Raw genomic sequence first — 27,398 nt, 5'->3', positions numbered from 1 at the left:
TGAAGTCTACTCATCATTCTCTCTTTATGTTATGCAACTTTGGTTTTGAATTGATCAGATTCCTCGGATGTATTAGCGTTCGAGAGTCCATGTGCTGGCTCTCAATAGACTCTTGTGTGCCAACTTGTCATAATCTTGTTTAAAAGAAAGTGTATTGAGTAATTTTTAGATGAACATCTTATTTAAGTTTCATGCAGTAAATGGTAGGAGGCCACCATTGGCGTTAAATTGCTAAAAACACTAGAGCTCATTTGCAAAGGATGTAAAGGAGCAACGGACCAGTTGCCTCCCAAACCCTACATAAGGGCTTTGCTAGGTGCACCAGGCATATTGCTTGTGCACCCAGCATTAAAACAAAATTTTTAAAAATATCCTTAAATATTTTTTGTTTTTACGGATTACATAATTCATATATCTCATACGAATTACATAATTCATAAGTGTTTTTTTAATTTATTAATAAATTAAGTTCTTTTAATAGTAAATATTTTTTTTATAAAAAATATGCGGATTAAATAATTTATGAGTTATATCAAAATTAATTGTCACAAAATTTATTATTTAATTTTACATGTGCATTAAATATACATTAAAAATTTTAGTGTTATATATAATAACATTATTTATTTTATAATATAATTGGCCTATTAGCTCAGTTATTTAGAGTGTTGTATTAATAACATGAAAATCACATCACATGTTCGACTCCTACTTTGACCATTAATTTTAAATTAATTTGTAAAACATATTTTTTGAAAAAAAAAAATACTTACGGATTGGGCTCATATGGATCAGTTAATTTGTCCCTTTTACAAAAGAGCAAAATGGGAAAATCAAGCAGGGTACATGCAGGCGATTGCATCGAAGAATTGCTCTGCGCACTAAGCAAATTGCTTGTGCATCCAACACTTTTTCATTTTTCCAAAATTATCCCTTATAAACTTACGAATTCATAATCCGTAAATTTACAAATTCATAATCAACAAGCTTACGGATTGACAATCAGTATGTTCATAAGGCTTGTTATGCGTACGGATCAGCAATCCGTATATTCATACAAATTGACAAATCTATATGTTCATATGAGTCGACAATCCGTATGTACGTACGAATTACAAATTTTTTTTAAATGTTTTACAAATTATTTTTTTAATTTCTAATATATATTTAATACACATGTAAATTTACATAATAAATTGTGACAATTAATTTTGTTAAAATATACTTAATGCACCAAAATTAATTGCCACAAAATTTATTATGTAAATTTACACATGCAATAAATATACATTAAAAAATTTAGTGTTATATAACGACATTAATTATTTTATAACATAATTGACCTATTTGTTCGATTGGTTAGATTGTCATGTTAATAACCTGATATGGGTCCATACGGATTACAATTCTATAAATTTGCCAGAAATAATTTTGAAAATAACAAAAAATGTTAGGTGTACAAGAAAAAACGTTGGGGAATCAAAACAATTTTCATTGCATCAGCTGCAATTAGCCCACATCAGGCTGTAATGAAACCTTATGAATAAATAAGGATATATATATATATATATATATATATATATATAAAACAAGTTATACATATAAAAAATACTACATTAATATAATTAAGCCAGAGTAAAATTTCTAGTAGAGGAGTGCTAAAAGCACGATAAATAAGAAAAAATGTGTTGAAAAGAATGTTAAAATCAATCTTTTGAATGCGAAGAGGAAAGGAATGACAGTCAATAATCATTTAATTTTAATACCTAAATAAAGAAAACATCTCTCAGGTATCCTTCAGGAAGGTGGCCAGGAATGGCCACATGTAAAGAGAGGGGTCACAACAAATGACAAGCGAGTAAGGAAAAAATAAAGATCAAATGCATAAAGACTGCAGTGGATGGGTACAATTGTGTATGGAATCCATACACTGTTGCAACTTACAAACCATTGAACTAGAGAGACCCGCATTCAACTTGTACATTTTAAAACAGCAAAACTTTAAATTCAGTCAACAAAAAATTCAAAACAGGAAGAAAAGAACACTCTCGTGTGTCAGGATATGTCACAATCACAATATGAGACAACCCGCAGCTCGGTACAATTTTCTACAAAAATTGAGGTAAAAAAGGGAAACACAGCTGCTCGGTACAATTGTACCTTTGGAATTTAAACTTGTTACAAACTAATACACTAGATTTGCTTCATCTCTAAAATGATTTCTTTACAAACAGTAAATAAAACATGAATTATAAATGAATTCATTTTCCAAGTGCTTATGTCAACAATGTGGTGGGTATACCAATCATATAAGGGGATCACTCGTAGGAACTGCAGGTGGAGTTGGAACTGCAGGTGGAGTTGGAACTGTAGGTGGACTTGGAGCAGTAGTCTCTGAAACCTCTGCTGCTGGTGATACGGGGAAATCAGGTGGTGTTGGTGTTGGTGCTGGTGCTGGATTGCCCGTAGATGCTGCTTGAACATTTTCACCATTAACATTTGGATCTCCATCACTTGCTGGTGTAGAGGTAGGAATGCCATTATCTACAGTGCTTTCACCTGATTCTGGTTGAGGTGGAGCAGTCGCAGGAGCTGGCCTGGTGTCTGAGGTAGACTCCGATGGAGGTGGATCATTACCTGATGCAGGTGTGGATTCAGGCTGCTGTGTTGTAGCACTCTCTTGTGCAGCTGTGGTTGTAGGAGGTGCTTCCAGTGCCAAAGGCTTGCCTGGGGGTTGTTGGGAATTCTGTGCAGCAGAAGCTGGTTTTTTCTGGATGGAAATAGGACCATTAAGAGGTGGCATCCCCGGAGGCAGGATTTCAATAGGTGGTTTCTTCCCTGCATCTGCCAAACTTGTGAGCTTGGGCTCCTCAAGAGAAGCTAAAAATGCAGCTGCAGCATCTGTCTTCTGTGATGGAGTAGGTTCAACCTCTCTCTGTAGCGCTTGGTTCCAAATCTGAACTAAGTTCTTCAAAGTTGGACGTCCATGTGCCTGGAAAATAACAAGGTCAGATTACAAGTACTAAATTGAGGGATCAACTAGCTGTACGTAACAAATCATACATGAGCATGAAGCACAGCCTCTGCCAGCATTCCAGTATCCTGCCATGCTTTCTCCATCAGAGCATTGTCACCCAAAACAGCACCAGCAAATGCAGCTTCCCGTCCCAAGCCAAGCGTGACTAAGTTGTTAACCAAACTCTGCAGTGCAAGAACATACTCCTTTGTTTATGATTCAAAACAAAAACAATATTAAAATAAAAGAGCCGAAGAAGAATAAGTTATCCCAAAGAAAGACATGTATGCCATCTCAAACAGTCATTTAATTATTTAAACATAAATTGAAGGTGTTAAGTTCAATAAAAAAAATTGGAAATTTAAAATATCAAAGAAACAAAAAATTAGTCCTTTCTTTTTCATCAAACTATGTGCTACCTTTAAACCAACAGTACTGGATGATCATGGCCAAAAAGCAGAGGAATAACAAGTAATAGCTAAATTAACATATGCAATATTAAGAAAGACTGCCTACACTTAGCCGAGTCAACTCTCCATGATTTGCTAGGCGTAATGCTAATCCTCTCAATTCATGACCTTCTAAAGCACCTTTCACCGAACCAGCAGCAGCTAACCTCTTGAGAGCCTCACGGGCAATTTCACTCTGTGCTGTAGCATCTGCAGCATCAATAAGATCCAAAAACTCTTTTGCGAATTTCACTATACCCTGAACACCTTCAACTATATCTTGTTTTTTATCAGATACTTTATTTGGTTTTTTATCTGATAAATTAAGAATGTCATTCAAACCAAGTCCTTGAGTACCATCATGTCCAATATCTCTGCTATTACTCATGGTAAGAAGACAATGAAGAGCTCTTCTCAAATCATTGCTCTTAATTGCCAAATCAAACTCCAACCTGCAGAACGTAAACAGAAATGTTTTTGCTCTAACCATACCTTGCCATAAGGAGTAAACAAAAATCATAAGGATATCAAATTAAAATCGCAGGCTCTTATCTCTATGCATACAGCATACCTCTTAGATATTCCAGGCAAATGAAGTGCTTCAGTAGCATAGCCCATTCCTAGCATAAATTGTGCTAAATCATCATGGTGTTCTCTTCCAAGTCTACTTGCCCTGTTAGAAAAAGTATAATGTGAGAATACCGATATCTGAATTAAAAAGCAATGATTATGGAAAGAGGGAGAAAAAAAGTAATCAAAATACCATTTTACTGCACTAACAGCATCACCATAAGCAGCAAGACATCGGCAACGAATACCAGGATGACTCAAGGATACGGCATGAGCAACCATGTACCTACCACAACCCAGGTATGTATGAATAACATCATTCTTGAAGTTGAAAACAGTATCTAATACAAATGAATAACCTTAAATTTGACATCCATATATAAATAAGGCATGCCCAAGTTAACTATGCCACATAAAAGTTACCCTGAGGCCAGAGCTGAGACAAAGAAAAAGTCAACCCTCAATTTAATCAGCTGGATCTAGTCATCCACTAAACACATTTAAAAATCATCTCTTTAATAAGTGCAACTCCAACTTTCTCCCAAATACATTTTACTCCTGATCACATCATTTCTTGTATGTCTTCCCATTCAACACGATATTTGCTACCAAGTACATAACATTACAACAAAACGTTGAGCTCTCAAGGTTTGAATTAAACTATAATAAGACCCTCCTGAGTTGTAGGTATACAAATGGTATATGTTCTAGTCATAATTTAAAGGGTGGATTTCATAGGAATTCAGCGTGATTTCATCAAAACCTGAAGGGAGATAGATAAGCATAATTTACCTAGTGCAAAAGCCATTGCATTAATGTGTTCTATGCATTAAAGGGGAAAGACAGAACACAAAACTCAATGTGAAGAAAAAACATCCTACTGCACATATGTGGAGGTGCTGGACTGTTGGTGCTGATTGGATGCAAAGTTGCAAACAGTTATAGTATTTAGTGCTGTATTAAAAGTATTGGAATCATTAAATTGTAACTGTTGAAAATAATACACTGCAGGAGTTAATGAAAAATTGGAACTTAGGATCAAAGGGAATAATTAAATTTCTATATATTGTCATGTGTGGATTTATTTTTTTATGCATATAAATACAACCTGCTGAGTGCAAAATGAAAATCACTTGATCAATTATTTTCCTAGCCCATTTTCAAGTTTAAACATGCAGGTAAAACTGCCAAGTTCTAATTACCTGTCAATTAGCCAAAGAACTCCATCCCTGACACCTACAACCACAAGAGGCCCAACAGGACGCTTCTGCTCCATTGGAAAACGAGTAACTGCCACAGACACCCCACCACCACCAACTGCCACCTCACCTGCCTTTCTCTCTTCTGTTGCCATCCAAGAGTCATCACTATCAACTCTAGATTGTTTTGGTAATGATATGAAAGGTGGAACTGAAGGAGCATGCTGAAATGAAGCCAACCGAACCACCTAGAGTAGGGACAAGAAAGAAATAGCTTTACATTTTTTTGAGAGAAAAACAAATTCCAAAGAGAAACCAGAAACATGTTGAGTTTTAACATATGAGATAGTAACCAGTATACATTAAAAAGAAAAAAATGCAGCAAGTATAGAGGTCAAAAACAGAATTTCTAATTTTCAAAGAACGATGAAAAGGCAGACACCAGATATATAACCGACAAACCAGCGTCTATTGATTCAAGTGGTGAGGATCTTGGTTCCTTCCTCCTAATTCCTAAACAAGGCCATGTTTATGAATGGAGAAAAGAGGTGCTAGGAAAGCTTTGCTCCCCCCCACCCCCCCCCCCCCCCCCAAATGGGTCTACCTGCCTTGATTTAGATCAGACGGGGCAAATTTGGCTCCCAGGGTCTCAAACCAAAAGATATATAACCAATAAGAAACTAAGAAAGCAACTTGCCTCAGCTTTCAAATTTCTCACAAGACATTATTTTGAATAATTTGGAGCATAGTTTAACATAAAACCAGGATCGCACAATTGAATTTCATTTAATTGTTTACGACTATGTAAAAAATTAAGTCAAGTTATCAAGCAAAACTTGCATATATTCATTACAACCTTCAAAACTTAAGAAATTAATCGCTAATCCAAGATGCACAGTAAACCAAATTTGTTAACAGAAGAAGGTTTAAAAGATTAAAAATATTCTCATTAGACAAACTTCAATCTAAAATATTCATGTGAATTCCTTCCAGCAACCTATAACAATCATATCCAGAAACAAAATATTAAATCTGAGGAAAGACAAAAATGGCACTGAATGTTGGCAATCATTTTCATAGATGATACAAAGTTGAAAGCTTTGGTAACCTGCAACATTGGTGGCCTCAATGCTATTCTTTCTTCCTTGGCAGACTGGATACCTTCTACAGTAATTAGTGCTAACTCTCCATGCTCTGCCACTGCTCTTGCCTGTGCTTCTTTCATTTTTTGCTCTTCTTTCATCTTCTTAGTTTCAATGTCAATTTGAGCAACCCCAGCATCCACAAAAACAATTCTGAAAATCAAAATATATATTAGTAATTAGTAAAGGTAAAATGATTACAAATTATGGCTATAGCAGATATCAATCAAAAACCATTTTAAATTTTCACCTAACAATTTATAAGCTTGGGATAGTTGGACCATTGACATTAGTTCCTTTAATATGTTTAGCAAATTATTAATTGCTTAAACTTTAAATATCTTAGTAAAGATTTGAAAATGAATGAAATGTCCTATGCTCATACTGCAAAGCAATGCAAACACAGAAGATTGTCAGTAAAACAAATAAATGAATTGATTTGTCTTATTATTATTGCTATTGCTTGGAAGAGTGAAGGATATGGATGAGGAGGAGATGACAAGTGTTTGGGTATCAAGTGTGTCAGTGAAGAGTTCCAGTACAAATAGATTTGCTCCAGCCAGACTTAATCCCATACCTTTTTTCAATTCATAATGGAAAACTGATTAGATTAAACACAGTTGAGATGAAGGGCACTGGTGCATGCTTTTTACTAATGATATTGTTTTGGTAAATGCTAATTGTGAAGAAATGCTTTGGTAGACCAATTGATTATATACTAGAATATATGGAGTTTATGTTCAATCAACAAAAGAGTGAAGATGATCAGACAGTAAGAACTGAGCATGAAGAAGTGCCCAAAACAGAGCTTCAGAGATTTAGGGATCTATTCTACTAAATGGAATTGATACTGATATCACATCATATAATATCCAAATTCCAAACGGGAAGGTAGAAGTTGAGATGTGCCTCAGGGTATGTCTGATTAAAAGTGCTTATAAAACCAGAGGAACCTTTTATAGAAACACAGCAAAACCAATCACATTAAACTCCAGTTAATGGAAATCAGGTTAGATTGTTGTTTTTGTTGGGATAAATTGAATTGAGGAAATCCAAACAAACAAATTCCCTAGGAAAAAATTTACCACTGTTGAGATTTCTAGTTAACCATTAAGGGTGTCTTTGAAAAACCCCGTTGGGTCACATTCAAAGCCAATTCACTGCAAGAGAAGGATTGGTGCTGAAGGTGCATTGGAAAGTAGGAATTGGAAAAAACAAACACACTCTAAGGCATTAACCAGTATTTGGACATGGATTTAACAATTTTTTATTACTTACTAAACAGTATTTATGTTCATGAAGATTTCCGGCATTGTAATTTTCCCTCTTCTTTCTTTGGTTATGATGAGTAGATGATATTTTGGCTTATTAGAAGATAGAAGAATTGACAATGTAAAACACAGTTTGTCATCTCCACTTTCTAAACAACTAAAGCAAACTTAGAAAAAATAATAGAGCAATAAACAAAAAAATTACAAAAAGGACCAAAAACATTGAAGGCAATGCCCATAGGCTTACTCTATAGTAGTTGGGGTAGCCACAAACAGTTGCCTCCGGTGCCAAACAGCACTAGTAGCATATGGGATTGCAACATCTCCCAAGTATCTATATTGAGGGCGCAAAGAAGATATGACTATGTATTGCTGGTATGCAAATGCACAGTACTCAACGGTTTGGTCCCAAGCAGTCCATTCTGGCTGAGGAAGTAAACCCCCCACAGGCTGAAATGTCTCCCAACTGAATCACAAACAAAATTAAAAAGTGATGTCAAATCTATAGAAAACTTGTGAACTTGTAGTTGTACCCTCACAAAAATTATAAGTTTCACCTGTATAACTGGAAGTTTTGAGGTGCCGCCTCAGTAGGAGGTCTTTGTGAAGAAAATCCATCATCATAAGTAGAAAAAGAAGAAACACCGCTGCTTCCATAGCCTGATAAGGGCATAGACTGGATTGTTGAAATAGCTGTAGCAGCAATAGGACTGACTCTCCTAGATGTTCGGTAGGCAACACCAAGCAGTGCCCCTCCATGCAAACCAATGACCTACAAGAGATACAAGTTAAAAAAAGGCACCTAAACATTCAAATAATCAAATTATTGTTCCTGTTTTCAATGACACTTTCTTAGAAGAATAAAATGCATAAAAGGACATATCCAAAAGACTTAAAAATATTATATTTATTTAATACATCTAGGATGACATTACTGCAGCCAATTTCATACAAAGTAGGTAAACCTTCAATACCACATGTTTAAATGATTTATCGGTGAGTATTAATCTATCTAAGAGCTCTTGCCCCCTCACCCCTTTTCATATATACATCTAAGAAAATAATAGATAATTTTCTGTTGTAACTATCTTAATTATTGTCACTCATTTACTTTAAAGTTTTATTCATAAGAACAGAAATCATCCAAGCCTAGTTTACTATAAGAACTTTTTATTTTTTATAAGGAAAGTTCCAGATTGAGAAAGAATCTTACTGGTTCACTGCGTGCGCCAACAGACCTCATCAGTATATTTGATGTTCCATCATCTAACAAGATGCGGACTTGAACAGAAGCTGTGGAAGCAGCAGCAGCAGCTGCAGCAGCTGCTTGTGCTGCAGCAGCTTCTTTAGCTCTTTTTGATGAACTACCCTTGGGAATTATAGGAATTCTAGGCGGTAACGCTGATTCCAATATAGCAAATCTGTCACGACAAGCATCCCAAGCGAGAAGTCTTGCACTTCCAGAGTCAACAATTGACCAATCACTAACCTTGTAGACAGAGAAATAAGGAATATCTGGCCAAACAATTGCTAGATACCTGTAAACATACGATGCAGTAAGAAACCAACAGAAAATGTACCCCAATTTACCAAACTAAATGCTAGAAGAGGAGGAAGCATAGCCAAAGAAAGATCTGGGAATACAAAAACACAGTAAAGATAGTATTTATTTTGAGTTATCACTGATATATATGGAATGCCAGAAGTTAGAATTTTATTCATCTTATATTCTATAGAAAAAACCAAAGCCACTAAATTATATTGAAGAACAAAATATTAGTTACTTTTTAATTACAAAATTTCTTTACAAGAAAGAAAAAAAATCAATCGAGGTGTAGCAAAAATCAGCGGCAACTTACTTTCCTGAACTGCTGACAGAAAGAACTGAATACGAATCATGTGGAACAGGAGTACTAATGTGCTTCTTCCCCTGCTTGACAGGTAATGGTTCAAAAAAATCTCCCTTGGGTCTTCCTGTTTCTGACAAGGAGCTGTTATTTCCAAGAGATGGATTTGCAGAGTTGTTTAACTGAAAATTTAATAGCTTCAATTCCCTTTCAATTACAAATATGGCAGAATGCTCTCTACTGTCTGATGGAGTTGGTAGAGGAGCAACTGGAGGAAGAGATCTAGCATCAAACTCACAGATAATAACACCAATGTTGGTTCCAACAGCTACAAGATGTGGCTGCAAAGTATGTGCAACCATACAATACACCTGCCCCAAAAATCAGAGGCAAAAGTAAGTTTGACCAAACTCATTAACAGGTAGAGTCAACAAAAAGAATGGGAAATTGGGCAGGGAGTAATGAGGGCTGGGCTCAAAATTCAGTTTCTTCTTTGTTAAAGAGGATTTATTGGCCAGAGGTATGATAAGCATATTATACAACATACAGAAACTGATAACAGGATTGAAGTAAAGCTTTCCACAGATTTTGTTACACTCAATTTTGATCTATTCTTGCCTCCATCCAAAATGATTGATCTAAAACTATTTGAATGCTTTGAAATATATTCATATCATTCCAAGTTGGATAGCTTCAGCAAGAAGTCATACATGGAACAAAAAATACTATGCCAATTCAGAAATTAGAAGAAAAAAAAGATGATAAATGATAACCAACTAACCAAACCACATACCCTCAGTTTCTTATTAGGAGCAAGGGCGTGTGGAGGAATAACTGAGGTCAATTCACACAATGGCCTCGTGAGAGCAGAATAAGTGGGATGTTCAATTGCCCTAACAAAAATTAAAATTAAAATTCTTTATATATATAATGAATATAGTGCATGGTCACACTATCAAATAAAAAATATACGAAACTTTAAGCCACCAAAGGAGAAAGAAAACTACATACCATATGTGAGAATCTTTGACGCAAGTTAGAATATCAAGGTTTGGAGCTCGAGGATGACACCAAGAAGCCACACTGTGGCAAGCCAATTTGGGAACTGGCTTTATACGCCGCAGCTCCTGGGAATCAAAAGCTTTTTCACACTAAGTCTTTCTATTACCAGGAGAATTTTCACAAAAAATTAAAATAGCCAAGCATTAGCACCACTACCACACCTTAAAGGAGACGGTGTCCCATATGGCTAATGTCTTATCTGCACCAATTGTGATTAGCTGAGGAGCACCTCCCATCACCCTTGACAACTCAACTGCCACAACCCCTCCATCATGTGCCTAGATGCATTAAGTGGTATCATTAACCAATGAAATGTGCATGCACGGAATCAGCATGAGTCATACAGAAAAGAAAAATAAGGTAGAAAAAGGGAAGGCGGGAAAAATAAGCTTGCACATAAATGAATAAAGATACATTATTAGCCTCAATGTAAGTTTGCATTTCACTCTGTGCCCAAATTTTAGATGTTCCTTTCTATTATAATAATAATAATATGTTATTCATCTCATATCCTTCCTTTCAATTGCATTCTCACCTTCCAATGTAGAATGCAATTGCTTGAACAACAAAAAGGAAATAGAAACTGTAATTAAGCCACAACTAAGAATGGCTTATCCCTGTTTTGCAGCCATAATAAGCAATTGACAAATAGGAGTTAGAATGAGGAAAAGAATGGTACTTTTAAACTCAGCTTGGGTACAAGTTCACGTGAATCCTGTCCGTGGTCAGCACTCCAAATTATGAGCAATCCATCACTAGCACCCGAAACCAGAAGAGCCTGAAAGCCAAACATACCCCACACAAATGAAATGCCATACCAAAGTAAAAAAGCAACTTCCAATTATAAAAGCAATATATAGAGATAATCAGTCATGCAAAAAACCTGCACATACATTACACATATCAACTAGCAATTGTAATTTCTCAATAAACTATCTTGATTGGGGATGCCAGAGAATCCTAACTAAGTTCCCAAAAATTAATGCAAGTAAAATACAATAAAGTAGAACAAGTTCTTCAATAGGGAATCAAGACTTACCTCACCAGAAGCAGCCATGAATGACATCAAGCAAGAGATAGATCCTTTATGACCTCCAGTGTACCTTCGCACAAGCTGCAAGTAGAAAAAGTATCACACAATTTGCTAATAATTGTAACTAGATTAATATTAATTTTTCAGGTGCCCACCTTCCACGTCAGCATTGATAGAACTCTAATGACACCATCAGATGCACCAAAAGCAACAAGAGGACCATCACCACCAGTTCTATAAAGGAACTCCATGCTGCAACAGCATGTAAAATTAGAAAATTGAAACAACTTATACAGTATGCATAAATATTGCAAAGAAAAGTATAAGAAGTAAACAAAATATTTATTCATTGCAATTAATTATTACGACTAGGATGCAAAATTATGTCATACAACATGTGATGCCAAATTTCCATCAAGAATTGAGACAACAGATAAAGCAGCAGTTTGATACATTTAATGAAACGGTGGAGATTTTTCACACCAAGGACTTTAATTTTTACAATAAATAGAATTAGAATATCAGAAGAAAAGGCGGCAAACAAAAGATTGCTTAGAGAGAAATCTCCATTTGGAATTTGGCAATTTATTCATGCATATGCCCACCCACGTTGTACTTTTATGCATGCCTCAACGATTGCTTCTGTGAAAGAGAGATATTTGGGAGTGGGGAAGGAAAAAAGCTCACACAGTAGAGACTAAATAAGGAGCAATAAATTTTAATTTACAACTAAAATGTTTTACAGAATAAAATGACATAGCTTTAGAAATTATTAAATTTAAGGAATCCTAAAGTATATGTTAGATGAATCCACCAGAATTAAACTACTCTCATTGTTTGATTAAGAGTCGTATAAGGTTGACGTGATTCCAGATGTGTCAGGAATGAATGGAGCAAACAAATAAATATTTGTACAGTTTGATACAACATAAAAGTATTGCTTAAGTTGAAGAGCGTCAATTTATATCAATGACAACTTCACAGTTATAAAAGGATCTAGAACAAAAATCATCTGGATAGTCATTAACACAAGCACCACCATCTATGAAATAGGCAACACAAGTCTTGCCTTAATAGATACAGCGTGTAGCAATTTTTTAGCATCAATGACAGAAGAAGCTGAAGAATATTGAATGCAATAAAATTTTACCATAGAAGGGACTTATTATCAAGCTCTTGCTTTGGTACATCACGGCCACGCATTGTCACCAAGTCCAAAAATATAGCTTTGTTTAAACAACATATGACAAGAAAATGTCTCCCTTTTGTTGATGGGGCAGGAGAGCTAAAAGCTGAAGTATGGACAGCTGTTGGAGCCTCAGCAGCGGCAGAGCGGTTATGCCAAAGTTGCCAAAAGCGTACATCATCATCATAAAAATTCACCTGCTTGACACTTTAAGGCCGGTAAAGAGTCATGGTAAGTAAATGAACCATAAAATAAAAGCCGGAAAAAGATATAAAATCACAAAGCAAACACATATTACCTTCCTCCCCGAATGGCTTCTGTCGGCTTCCCTTTTGACTCTACCAAACAAGAAACACGTCATAAAAGTTCAGTTACCAGATCAGCACAGAAATGTGGAAGGCCACAAATAATGTTTGAGACAGTTTCTCACGCCGTTTTTCATTTTGCATTAAATGAAACTCACTTGTAAGTTGTTACAATATCCTAAAGGCTATGTTAGCAAGCTACAAATTCAACCATGCAAATATGTCACCAAAACTAACTAGTGGCTAACATCAAGAAATCCAAGCAACTCTCACTGTCAAACCATAAATTCTCAGTAAAACTTGCATTCTGAGAAAGTTTAGCCAAACAAGAACAGTATCATGCCTAGAAACTATAAACTATCATAGCTATCAGACTCACAAAGCAAATTTACCTGATTAAACTTTTCACTACTTAGAACAAAACAACTTGGCAAGTGGCAACGATGGATAACAGGTTAATTACTCAAAATAAAAAGTGACAATTAACAAATTCCTATCAGCAATTGTTACTAAAGACCACTAGCACAGTAACATTGACAGATCACGAGACTTGTGCTTCCAAAAGCTCCAAAAAGCAAATGCACCAGTCTACAATAAAACATCGATTACGAAGACTATCTACACATTCATTTTTACAACTTTGAGGAGAATTGAACCTGTTTCTCCCTCGGCGAGCTTCTCCAACTTGGCGCCGACCAAACGCCGTTCATCCACTCCGCCAGCTTTCAACTCATACACCACCTAGAACGAGATTTCCGTTAAAACGCAACAACGAAAAGCGAAAACATCGAACCGAAACGGTGAATTGCACAAGAGTTGTGTACCTGGCGGTGCTCCCAGTTCCAAACCGAGACTCGATCTGAATCATCGGCTGTCACCATCCATGGATGCGTCGGATGCAATTGGATCTTAACGATTTTATCGCTCGTAGGCCGAAACGCTTTCAGGCGCAGCATCTTATTCTGATTCGAAAGGTAAATAGTAAATAGAGTGAAGAATTAGCGACGACGGAGAAATATGGCTTTCGGAAGTAGCCGATATCGGAATCGCGTTTCAGATTTAGCTCAAATCTGTCTGGAATTTGAACTCCATGCAGATTTCAGAAATGTGCGTTCATTGAACGCACGGAGTTAAAAAATTCTTCCGTCGTCAGCAACTATGCCCCTTTCCGTTATTATTTTCTGAGCAACCAAACAGGGAATAAGCAAAACCTCGCCCTGTGTGAAGTGATAGTTTTCGTGGTTGGCGTTGGAGGGTCGAAGTTGAATTGTCTTGGAGCAATTGCGCTTGTATGAAGAAGCAAACCGAAGATCTCTGGTCTGATGCTTGCTCTGTTAAGCTTTCAAATTTTTCCTCGTCTTTTTTATTTATTTTTGCGTCTTTCTCTTCTTCTTTTTTATCTTTCATTTTCTTTTCGAGGCTTTCTAATATATATTTTTTAATTGGTCGGGTCACGGGTAACTTGGTAAACGCTTTTGGTGCTCTTAGTGGATAATTACGTAATGCACCTTGGTTTGCTAGGTACACCTCCAAATTTCCTTAGTGGACAATTTACTTAGCAGGCATGATGGTGGGTTTGGTGTGATGTGGATGTGGCGTGGGGTGGTTGCAGTGGAGGTGTTTGGGTGCAGCGTTGCTGTTTAGCAGTTGGTGGAGGTTGGGTGTGGTAGTCATGGAGGTTTGGGGGAATTTGTTTGGGAAAGCAAGGGTAAAAAGGGAATATTACAAATTTTGGAGGTGCATCAAGAAAAAAAAATAGGGTTCATTAAGTTATTGCCTTAATTATGAATTGTTATTATTTAGGCATCCCAATTTTATTAATACTAGTTGAAAGAGAGAGACACTTTTTGTCTCTATCTTTATTTAATAAAAAAAACAATTAAAAAAATAGTGATAGCATATTTTTTTAGGGGAAATGATATAGTTATATTTTGAATGTTTATGAAAGAAATATAAATAATTATATATATTAAAGGTTAATTTAGGAATAAGAAATGTGTATATCAATTGAGGTCATTGTCTTTAGTAATGACTAGTGGAGATGTGCACTTTGTGCCTCTTTACCTATTTTAACTAAAAATTAAAGATAAGGAATTAGAAGTAAAAAAAATAATAATAACATAAGAGTAGTGGGTAGTTATTAAGAGAGAAATAATAAAAATTAAAAACCTGATAAAAGATAGAATGATTTAGTGAAATATGTACATCAAATGAGGGTATTTCCTTTATTATTAGCATAGATTATTAATACTAGTTGAAAAAAAGGTGTGTCTCTATCTTTATTAAATAAATCAGTTGAAGAAAGTAGTGATAACAATTTTTGTAGAAAAAGTGACAACAAATACATTTTGAAGGTTTATGAAAAAAAATAAAATAGTTATATATATTAAAAGGGTAATTTAGAAATAAAAATGTATGCATCAAATGAAATAATTGTCTTTATTAATAGTTATAGATAATTCTTTTATATATATATATATATATATATATATATATATATATATATATATATAAATATAAATAAGACTTTCTAACAATGTTTTCATAAGTTAAAGATCTAACACTTTCAATAACTACTACTTTTTTGAAAGTTAATGTTTAAAAAAGCCACAATATATTTAGGGAAAACTTAGAAAAAAATGAAATTATGAAATTTAAAAAGTCATTTATATGAATCTCATGGCGCATCAACACTCTTATCACAATGATGATAAGTTTTCCAAGTGAAAGTAATCATTGAAATCATTTACAATGACAAGAAGCTTGGTCAATGCCTAAGTTCTCTACAACCAAGATGTTATCGTCATGAACTATCCAAAATAGTGTAAACATTTTTCCCTTGAAGGCAAATTGGTGTTCCATTTTCCCCCTAAAAAATGACTTCGGAAAGTACTTTTATGAATATGTTAAATTTTCAACACTTCTGTAAAAGTATTTTTTGAGAATGCTAATTTTGTTAACACTTCTAGAAAGTACCTTCCAAAGTTCGTTGAAATTTGAATCCATTTCGAAAAGTAGTTTTCAAGAAAATATATGTTAATGGGAGATATATTAATAAATTTAGGAGCTATAAATAACAATCGTCTTAACTAAATATGCATTAATAAAAGTTTGGATTGGTTTCATTTTTTTAAAAGACACTTCTCTAATGTAAGTTAGGTCATAAGTTACTTTTGAATTGTTCGACCTATTTTCACCCCACTTAGTAGGGTCAACCTACTCCACCTTTAACCTACTATATTTATGGGTTTTGAGATTACTCGACTTCCTTTGCCTTTTCTGGATAGATCATGCGAGTTGATTTGTTAAATCCAACTTATTTTATCATCCATATCGCTACTTGAATTAAGAATTTGGTTAGTTGCTCCATATGGGAGATAATGACAAATTTACATGGTAAATCACAATCTGAAAGAGAGAAATATGTTAATGTTCAAAAAGGACTCCCAAGGAAGTGAAAATAAAAATATCACTTTCTCAATTTTAGTATGAGTCTTGGGAAAATATTTTGAAGAATTATTGATTCCCATGAATATAAAATATTTTCACCTACTATCTTATTTATTTATTTTGATTAATAAATGTTAATTGTTAATTTTATTAACAAGAAATTTTGAATCAACAATCATTTTCCATCCATATTTGGTAAAAAATAAAGAATCTCTCGATATAATTGTTTTAAAATATACAATTTTTTGTTCAATCATTAAAAAATAATCAAAACAATTCATTCAATTTTAATATAATCTCTTGTGATTCCGTACCATTCAATAAATTTATCTTCTTTATTAATATAAAAAAATGAAATTAATAAGAGAAATAAATTTAATGAATGATATAAAATTATAATTTAGAAAACTACTGTAATAACATAAACTTATCTCATCGTAAGATTGATTACATATATCACACATCTCATTCAATACGGTTAAAAGTTAAAGTTTCACAAACAATATAATCTAAGATTCTCTATGATTTTATACAAAGTGCTTTTTGTCTTTTTTTATTTATTTTCTTTCCCCTAGACTAAAAATCATACAATCTTCTACTAATCTAACATATGTCTCCTGTGACATTCTTTGCACTTAGGTACATGCCAAAATTATCTTAATCATTTTTGTTATATAGTTATGTTGTATTATATAGTTATATAGGTACATGCCAAAATCATCTTTTTCTCTTATGTAGTTATATAGTTATGTTGTATTATATTTTTTTTATATGACGACGCATTCATTAAATCATCCCACTTGTATGTATTTTACCTGTGACATCCTCATTATTTTCAATTAAAAAATGGAAAAATCTAGTCTTGGAAACGTTGGGCACAAAGTTCATTGCCACAAGACACACGCATCACTCTATTATTTTATACATAAAAAATAAATATAAAGCGGGTAAGAGATTCTCTTTCTCTGTCCCACACCCACCCCAGTTGCGTGTGCAAAGAACATTGCTCTATAAAAATCTGCTCCCAGAGTCCCACCTCTCAATTCATTTTCATTCCACGAAATATGGCTTCAACTCATCTGCTTCCCCTAGCAACCTTCTTCTTACTTCTCTCCGCTTCTTATCTCCAGGTAGGAGTATTCTTCTTTCGTATCTTTAATCAATAGTAATCGTGATTAGTACTGAACTCACTTTCTTCTTGACAGATTGCTGGGGCGGAAGCACAACCGTTGACTAGTCTCAAGCTTAACTCTCATATTCTTCAGGTGATTCATTTCGTTTCCCATGTGTTTACGTCACTCACTAGGGTCAATTTTATTTATTCACATGAAATTGGGGCAAAATCATAAATGATCTTATTCTTTGTAGTGCTAGTGGCTATGCTTACATTTTTTTTTCATTTTTTTTTTGGTTGGGGGTTGGGGTGAGTAATTTTGTTTCAAAGACCACATGTATCCTGTGCGAGAGGCAATCCTGCTCGAACTCGAGTGTTTAACGTAATTGCATGCCTAGGACTTAAACTAGAACAACCCGTGTTAGTTAGTTGATTCATGTGTTCGATGGTTTGGTAGATGAATATTTGAACATATGATCCATCTCATGTGATTGATGGACCTTTTTAACATTATGATATTATGATGCAGGAGTCTACTGCTAAAGAGATTAATGAAAATCCCGAGGCAGGATGGGAGGCTGCTATAAATCCTCGTTTCTCCAATTATACAGTTAGACTTCATTTTTTCTTATACGCCTTTAAAGTGTGGATTTCACAGTTTCACTTGCACATCTAGTTACACAATGTTGCTTTGATCACAGGTTGAACAATTTAAGCGCCTTCTTGGAGTCAAACCAATGCCTAAGAAGGAACTTAGAAGTACACCTGCTATATCTCACCCAAAGACGTTGAAATTGCCAAAGAATTTTGATGCGAGGACAGCTTGGTCGCAGTGTAGCACTATTGGAAGAATTCTAGGTCACCACTTGCTCTTTCTCCTTTATTTATTTATGTTCTAATTAATAATTGCGTTTGGAAGGAGGCACTGACTCTTGTTTTTATTGTTGACGATGACATGGATTGCCAAACCAATTTCCTCATTAAAGATCAGGTGATCCTCATATTTTCTCACACTGACATCTTTAAATACATTCAATGTTAAAAGAGTTTCTAGCTGATCCTTCATCCTTGTGCTGATGATTCAGGGTCACTGTGGTTCTTGTTGGGCATTTGGTGCTGTTGAATCATTGTCAGATCGCTTTTGCATTCATTTTGATGTTGTAAGTGAAATTTCTTATTGAATCAATTTTGAACTACATCTTGCTGTATTGTGTGTGATTTTGAATATTCACGATGATGATAATTTTTTAGTCTTTTTCTCTCCCTTTCTCTCTGGACACACACCTACTTGAGACTTGAGAGACTGGATTACTTGAAGGAAGAATTTTATATCTTATCTGTTTAATTGCAGAATATCTCTCTCTCTGTTAATGACCTTCTTGCATGCTGTGGCTTTCTGTGTGGATCTGGCTGTGATGGAGGATATCCCTTATATGCATGGCGATACTTAGCCCACCATGGTGTTGTCACTGAAGAGGTAATACATTTCCATTTTGCCTTGGTAATCATAAAATGGTTATTTGTCAGAGACAGAAATCTTAGGCTTCTTTTCACCTAGATCTCCCCTTCACTTGATGCTAATTTTTGCTGAAGACTTATATTTCACAACTTACCCAACTCTCTTACACTCAGCATTTTTATTATGTGGCAGTGTGACCCATATTTTGATCAAATTGGCTGTTCTCATCCTGGTTGTGAGCCAGCTTATCGGACTCCCAAGTGTGTTAAAAAGTGTGTAAGTGGAAACCAAGTTTGGAAGAAGTCAAAGCACTATAGTGTTAGTGCATACAGAGTCAACTCTGATCCCCATGATATCATGGCGGAAGTTTACAAGAATGGGCCAGTTGAAGTTGCATTTACCGTTTATGAGGTAAATGAAAACTCTTACCCACTCTATTGCGATAAATTTTTATGCAACTTCCATGGTCAATTTCTGAAAACCCAAAACCATCCTATTTAAAATTTATAATTATACATTAATATTTGTGAGACAATTTGATAGGGTTGGTGAGATTGGGTGTCATGTGATCTGACATGCAAAACATATTATAAAATAGAAACTTATGGATATGTGTTTAGAGGAATGGGAAATCTTTACCTGGTTTTCATGGTATAGGAGAAGAATTAGTGGGGAAGTTGAAGTGAATATTCAATTTGGGAGGCTCAAATCATGGAGTGACGTTGACCATTTGAGGCATTTCATTCTGTTTGTGACTAACTGACTATAAATGCCTTTAGAATAAATATCTATGCTGCATACTATAGTATACATTCTTTTGGCAGATTATATTGGATTCCAAAACTAATTATGAAGTATTACTGTATTAGTCTTTCAAAGTTTGACATGAAGGAGGATGGAAATTCCATATAAGTAGTATTAGTAATAGTAAGAATTGAAAAATAAAGAGTAGTTAGGTAAAGTTGTATCGGGGTGACGTTGAAGTTAGTGTAACTGTCCTTCAACTCTAGGCTATTTCTTCCAAAATCTGTCTTATTCTCATAGAATTATGGTTAAAGTTGAAGTTCATTATCTTTGTCATATTGACAGGACTTGCCTTATTGTATGTGATTGCGATGTTGGGATAGTTTTTGCAAGAATTAGTGTGTGCAGTTATTGAAGTTGTAATACAATGAATTATGAATTATGAACATGAAAATTCATTTCAGGGTAGTAATGTGAGTAGTTACAGTCACAACAATGATAGAGTCCATGCTTTGGATTTACATAATTCACTGGCCTGAAATCTTTTAAATCCCAACAGCTAAATCTGGCAAAGGTAGGAATTTCTACTAGCTTGAATTAAGAGAGGAGATTAATGCTAAACAAATTCAGTATTTGAATTTTTAACTAAATGAAAAGTTGAATCAATAATAAAATCAAAACTAAATGAGACAAAGTAGTGAGTGAAGAGAATCTATTACATTTAACCACTATGTTAACCCAGAAAAACAGTCAACAAAACAATATATTGCTATTTGCTAATTGGTTGATGTTTAAATAAATAATTATATAAGGAAACTGTTTTTAAAGCTACAAATTTCTCACAAACGGATAAAAAATAAAAAATCTAGATGTTCAAAATGGCTTAAATAAGATTTTGGATTATTCTATATTGTCCTGGTTAAATACAGAAATTTTGCTCAGCCTCAAATGATATTGTACAAAACAAAACAGCTCTTATGATATATTTATGCTAAATACTTTTTAATTAATGTATGCCAAACAATTAAATATAGTTAATCGGCCCCACTGACCTTTTGGTATTGGAAACTTTGTTTTTCTGGTGCAATTTGGTATTGGCATCTAATGAGTGTGCAAATGGAATATGATACGATTGAGGATTGTTTTTGGGGAAAAACTTTAAACAATATATGTGAAGTGAGAATGGTCAGGGATGAGATAAATGAACTGGGGTGATAATTAGTTGGTGATAAAGCTGTTGGGTTGAGAAAATTATAGTAATTTTTAGAAAAAGAATTCTTTTACAACATTGGGGGTTTCAATTTTTATTAAGAACTCTTCTAATTAAGTTTTCCCCTAATTGTCATATTGGCATAAATGCTTTCTTTTAGTTAGCCCAAGATCCATTACAATAACTCCCCCCCAAAGTCACCAGCAGCAAATCTTTTCTTTTGCAAGGTTTTTGGTTGCCTTTCTTGAGCATCAAGACATGTACTAGACAGGCCGGACATTTATTTTTGAATTCTCCAACTTCATTATATACTTGCATTGGGATTCTCTGATTGACTAGACTACTACAAAGTAATCTAAATGAAATTTGAAACTCAATCGAAAGAGAAATCTAGATTCACTCTATACTTGTAGGCTAGAAAGCTAAGAAGAATTAGGAAAGCAAAAACTGTGATTATGAGTTGATATTAAGGGTCCGTTCAGTAGAGTGAAAAGAAATGAAAAGAAAGTGAATTGAGATGAAAGTTTTGAATTAAATTAGAGTGTAAAAGTGTGGCTCCCACATCATTTCACTGTTCGTTTATCTCGTTTTCCACCCTCTTTCTCTGCAAACGAACAGGGCCTAAGTGATGCTGTAAGCACGTGTTCTTCCATCTTTGCCTAATTTCTTTGATAAATGTCAGAGACGATTGCTCAGTTTCCACTTGAATGAATAATTCTAGTTACTCTTGCTTCTTGGGTTTTTGATACTTAACTTCAAGTCTCTGGTTGTCTTAACATTGTTACTTTTATGCTATTTGATCATATGCCATAGATCTTTGCATATTCCCGTGTTATGCTCAATTTTTTTCTTCTGTCTTTTAATTAGGTTGGGTACTTGTCTTGTAATAGTTCTTCTAAAGTATTTATCATTTCTTTCAATTTACCTATCATTTCAGTTTGCTACTTGCAAATGCATGTACCATGGGCCCTAGTTTTCTTTGATATAAGGCTAATGCTGGTGCTGGTGGGGTTTGTTGCTTTTGATGAATCCCTTTGCTTCCATCAGCACCTGTTTGAAGGAGTACAAAATAGCTAGTCCTTGGTGTGTCGTTGCCTTGTCTTCTGTGGTTTATTATGTACACTACTTAATGTTTCTTTTGGCTGCTTTTAACTCGTGTACATGTCGGAAGCTACTGGCCTTCACGGAGGGTTTAATGACTTTGGTGCTGTTTTAGGGTTAATGTTTACAACTTACAAGTAAAGAAAAATTATCAGATGTCTAATGAGAAAAAATAGAATAAAATGCAGATGGTTAACTTATATGGATCAGATGGAAAAGGTTTAGGACCAAATATACTAAGTTCAGATAGAAAAGGAGATTTATCAGACAGACATTTTTAATACCCCAAAAGTAGTAATTGGCTTTTGAAGGATATATATGATTCTCATTTAGGGATCATTAGTGCAACTGTGCAAGGGTTGGAATGGTTTTAAAATTAGGATTTTTTCTTCTTAGCATTCAGTCTACTAAATCTGGGTTTCCCATGGGTGCTCATTCTATCAGAACAAAATGGGGACAACTGTCATCTTTTATGCTTGAAAGAGTTTTAAGAGGCAGTGGATTGACCTTAGGATAGAAAACAATAATTTTAATTAGAAACTAGTGTTTTCAATCAGAACTGTTGGAGACAATTTTAATACATAAAAAAATAAAGCAGACCTTACAATACAAGCTGGCCCTATTATGTGTTACATGGGTCACCACCTAGCAATTAAGCTACTTTAGCAGACTTTTTGTGTCATTGGATTCACTTTATAAAAGGCATGAACCTATTAGAATCAGTTATTTATTTATTTTGGTTGCTTGGTCTCTTACATGCTGTAAAAAAGTTGTGTAATTACAACTTCGTAGATCATTTTCTTGTCCCCATCATACTGGCAGGACATGCTTATTGTATGTGATTGGAATCAACAAAAGCATTAAGAAGGGTCCCTCTTTGCTTCCTTCCTGTTTAAGCGTTTATAAGGGTCCCTCTTTGCTAGTGACTTTTCAATTAACAAAAGCATCTGGAACTATTTCCTGCATCATTTTGCATGTAATATCTTGACCTCAAATATAAAAGATCACGTTTTTATGGAACCTTTGTTTTCTTGTGTGTGGAATAGTGTGTACTATGTTTTAAGACAAAATTACCTTTTACTAATTTGACCTCTTCACAGGATTTTGCTTACTACAAATCAGGAGTTTACAAACACATCACTGGTTATGAACTAGGTGGTCATGCAGTAAAGCTAATTGGGTGGGGAACAACTGATGATGGGGAGGACTATTGGGTATGTTGGCATATTCCTGATTGACATTTCAGTCCCCTGGGACATACTATCTGAAATTCAAAATTTTATTGGGTAATTTTCATTGTTTCAGCTTCTCGCAAATCAGTGGAACAGAGAATGGGGAGATGTATGTTTCTTGAATTATTCTTCAACTTGAATGCCTGTTACTTAAGACATGCCGTAGCTAATTGATTAATTTAATCTCAATCACAGGATGGTTACTTCAAGATCCGAAGAGGGACAAACGAATGTGGGATTGAAGAGGATGTAACAGCTGGTTTGCCTTCCACCAAAAACCTCGTCAGAGAGGTGACTGATATGGATGCTGACGCTGCTGTTTCATTCTGAATGTAAATATATTACCTTTCCAATTATATTCTGTATGGGTATTGTAATTGAAAAATCAGCACTAGATGTTGCCTGTAGTCCGAACCTCTGCTTTAAGGGGAACAATCTAAATTATGATTACGATGTTCAAAGATGTTAAGCTTTTGTTGTTTATCTGTTATACGAAATAATGGATTAATTGCTATAGTTACTATTCAGTAGTTGGAGTTAGTCATGCCGTCATTGGTAATTTTAATGCTGATGATGCTTTGGTTGAATTGATTTTCAAATCCCTGGTATTTGAAAATATATGATATATGGATTGAGAAAATATTTTCTTTTTAAAAGTTTATATAGAAAAAAATCAAATAAAAAATAATAAACAAGTTTTTTCTTAGAAAAATTCAAATGGAGTTGCTCAAGTTCTTATGTATTCGGGTGAATTAGACTGAATTGTTATATTTTTTTTAACCATGATATTGGTACGAGTTATTCCAACTAGAAGTAATGATTAATTTTTTGTTGGAGATCATGAGTGCACATAAGGTGAATATTTTTCACTTAATATAATTTTGGGTAAATAGTCATTTTTGTTTTTGAATGTGTAATTTCTTGATAAATGCGTCTATGAAAGATGAAAATATAAAATTTAGTATTCGAAAGTATAAAAAGTGTCACAAATATGTCTGATGACTTTTGTTCATTACCGTTAATAAAATAACTTACATAACACATAGGGACGAATTTATCAGTGAAATAATTGTTAACGTGGTCATCTCTAGTTACCAACATATAGACATATTTGTTATGAGCTCTTTCCACAAACCCTTGCTTCCATGGTTGTCTCCTCTTGTTCTCCCTTCTCAAGGATCACTACCAACCCAACCACCGCTCACCATTGGCGTCGCCAGTCACACCATCAGCAACCATTGCCCGTGCCATTGCGAGTTGCCATCACCATCTTCCTCCAACTCTCAAACCTCACCTCTCTCTAAGTCTCTTTCTCACTTGACCCTTAAACCCACTTGTGTGTTGTAGGTGAAGAGAAGAGAAGGAAAGGATGAAAACAAAGAGGAGGAGACATATTTGTCACATAATATTTTATTGATTTTTCCTCTTCTCATTTTCTAGGAATAGAAATAGGACAAATAGTTATTTTTGTCTCTAAATGTGTAATTTGCTGACAAATGCATCCTTGAAAGGTGAAAATACAAAAATTTAGTCTACTAAAGTATAAAAATTGCAACAAATATATCTGATCGTTAACTTTCATTCGTCACCATGAGATTTGAAGAAGTGAAATATGAGATATATTTATTTTTTTATTTATTATAGATCGTGACTAATTATTATAATTTGAAAAAAATTATAATGATTGATACACTGTTACAATGTTTATTTTGATAAACTGATACAATATTTATTTTGAATAATTTCTATTGTGACAGGAAAATTATGATTGATAATCATTATTATTGTGTTTGTTTTAAATTATCTTTGCCAATATAGTTTTTTAAGTAAATGTTGTAATGTAATGTTTGTAATGATAAAAAATGATGAAAATTTACTTTAAAATCATATTTTTACCCTTAAATGAAACAAAATTTCAGATTTAACAAATTAGTCCAATAGAAATATCCTGATATTTAGGCCCAAAAAAAAACTACTGACATTTTTCGTCTAATAATGTTGACATTTTGATCTAATGGAACGTACTGACATTTAAATAAAAAAAAATTAATGACATTTTTCTCTAATAAAAAATTGTTGACATTTACGTCTAAAATTGATATCTTATTGATATTTTTGTTCAATCTTATCAGGATGGTCACACTTACAATCATTTCAGTGATAAATTTATTCATTTGTGCCACACAAGCTATTTTATTAAGGTGACAGACAAAAATTAACGGCTAAATATATTTATCGCACTTTTTACACTTTTGGAGATTAAATTTTATATTTTTATCTTTCATGGATACATTTGTCAGTGAATTACGTACTCACGAACAAAAGTGACTATTTATCCAATAATGTTATGTATTGGGATGAATTAGATTGACTTGTTATATAAGAACAATTACTTGTACAAAATATTGTAAATAAAATATTTGAAGTTAAAATAAAAAGATATAAATACAAGTGTTAATGTGCGGGGTCAAACATTCACAAATTTAAAGTTAAGAACTGAATTAAGAACTTTATGCTTCATTTCGTGCAGCTGAAATGAGTGAGAAATAGGTGGAAGAGAGAAGAAATAAATGGAAAATAAAGGAGTGAAGTGTGTTTACTAGAAAAAAAGATTTAGGTTTCATTATTTTGTCTCCTAAACAATGCTCATCAGTAAATCATAAATAATAGACATGGTGTATATAATCAATTATGAACAAATGATAGTTGATTATATACACCTAGTTACGTGAAATTGAGGATTTAAAAAATGATAATCTATGCGAATAATAATCTATTTTTATGTTTTATATAATGTGTTTATAATGTAATGACATTTTGATAATTGATTATCTGATAATCAATTATAATTTTTTGAAAATCGATTATTTAAATTAGGTAAATTTTTTTCTATTTTACTTAAATCAAATATTTCTATTTTTATTTTATTTCTTTGTTATTTATTTGATGTACTCTATTTTTTTTCTATCCTACCAAACATATCATTAATACTAGAGTCAATTTTTTTTGAGTTCTTAAATCTAGATGACATTGTAAGATTCATAAAAATAAATTAAGAACCCACTTAAACAACTAAGCATTGGAAGTGCTGTTATAAATTTTATTGAAAATGAAAAATAAAGTAAAAATGCAAAACAAAATAGAAAAAAAAAACAGTTTTCTAGATGTGCATGTTTCATGTGTGGTTGTCTCCACTATTATCCAGATAAATACATCACAATATGACTGAGTGTGAGTGCATGGAGTGCTAAATGAAGTTGACAACATAACAAAAAGGGGCTGTAGCTAATCCTAATAGTGCAGGTGCAAGGTTATGCTGTAACCGGAATTTAAATTACGGTTCTGTCCATAATGCACCATGTACAAAGCTCTCCATAGAGACTATAGAGTAGAGAGTACAGTCATTTAGCAGCCATGATCACACACCAATGGGTTTGAATTTGGATTCCCTGATGTCACACACTTAGGTATTTTAAAAGTGTTTTTAAGTTGAATTTGTCGAAATGATTTATGAATCATTAGATGTTTATCACACGATGCTTATTGTCCGATTACATGAATGTGTGATTTCTCCTACTACAAGATATCCAGATCTAATGGGTTGACTAACCTAGCTAGCTAGGTCATTTCAATTGGGAATGCCACTTCCTCATACAAGACTATTGACAAACTATAACCTATTTTGGCTAATTGCCATGAATATCACAGCCTTTGAAAGAATGAGAGTGACGTGACACCTGTTTTTGTCTCTAGTTTTCTTTTTGATAGATGTTGCTTTCTCAAATAATAAAGGATGAAAGAGATGGAACAATGCTCCTAAAAGAAGGCGTAAAGGTAGTAAGAGAATCTATGTGCTACAACGGTATCACGTTGCTTTCTCTAAAAACAACACAACAAATGGGTTGTTAAGACATTAATTAATTGCAAGTGAAACTCAAATTCAGCTAAAAGAAGCTCTGTCATTTCTGTAATTGTGTGTAAGCATTCATTAGTCAACAAGATTCTTAA

The 27,398-nt window shown here is 33.9% G+C and overlaps 2 protein-coding genes across 2 annotated transcripts; one reads left to right on the top strand and one right to left on the bottom strand.

Annotated features, from left to right (window-relative positions):
• Positions 1–1,859: 1,859 nt before the first annotated feature.
• Positions 1,860–14,489, bottom strand: LOC100777567 (uncharacterized). The gene is made up of 21 exons (XM_003521583.5): positions 13,905–14,489; positions 13,737–13,821; positions 13,074–13,113; positions 12,740–12,982; positions 11,745–11,841; positions 11,596–11,670; positions 11,236–11,334; positions 10,718–10,834; positions 10,506–10,621; positions 10,288–10,387; positions 9,507–9,865; positions 8,861–9,185; positions 8,205–8,419; positions 7,895–8,113; positions 6,343–6,529; positions 5,238–5,482; positions 4,229–4,321; positions 4,037–4,138; positions 3,533–3,917; positions 3,064–3,201; positions 1,860–2,992 (listed from the first exon to the last, which is right to left on the bottom strand). Exons 1-21 carry the CDS (start codon positions 14,034–14,036, stop codon positions 2,306–2,308), a joined length of 4,059 nt encoding a protein of 1,352 aa, XP_003521631.1. The 5' UTR covers positions 14,037–14,489; the 3' UTR covers positions 1,860–2,305.
• Positions 14,490–17,503: 3,014 nt separating this feature from the next.
• On the top strand, positions 17,504–23,859 carry LOC100778103 (cathepsin B-like protease 2). The gene is made up of 11 exons (XM_003521584.5): positions 17,504–17,660; positions 17,736–17,795; positions 18,174–18,254; positions 18,346–18,502; positions 18,631–18,635; positions 18,730–18,804; positions 18,996–19,121; positions 19,296–19,514; positions 23,259–23,372; positions 23,464–23,499; positions 23,586–23,859. The coding sequence occupies exons 1-11, from the start codon at positions 17,595–17,597 to the stop codon at positions 23,718–23,720; spliced, it is 1,074 nt and encodes a 357-aa protein (XP_003521632.1). The 5' UTR covers positions 17,504–17,594; the 3' UTR covers positions 23,721–23,859.
• The last annotated feature ends 3,539 nt before the right edge of the window (positions 23,860–27,398 follow it).

The sequence above is a fragment of the Glycine max genome, chromosome 3 (genome assembly GCF_000004515.6).
Source record: "Glycine max cultivar Williams 82 chromosome 3, Glycine_max_v4.0, whole genome shotgun sequence".
Classification (NCBI taxonomy): domain Eukaryota; kingdom Viridiplantae; phylum Streptophyta; class Magnoliopsida; order Fabales; family Fabaceae; genus Glycine; species Glycine max.
This window is presented reverse-complemented; position numbering and strand designations above follow the sequence as displayed.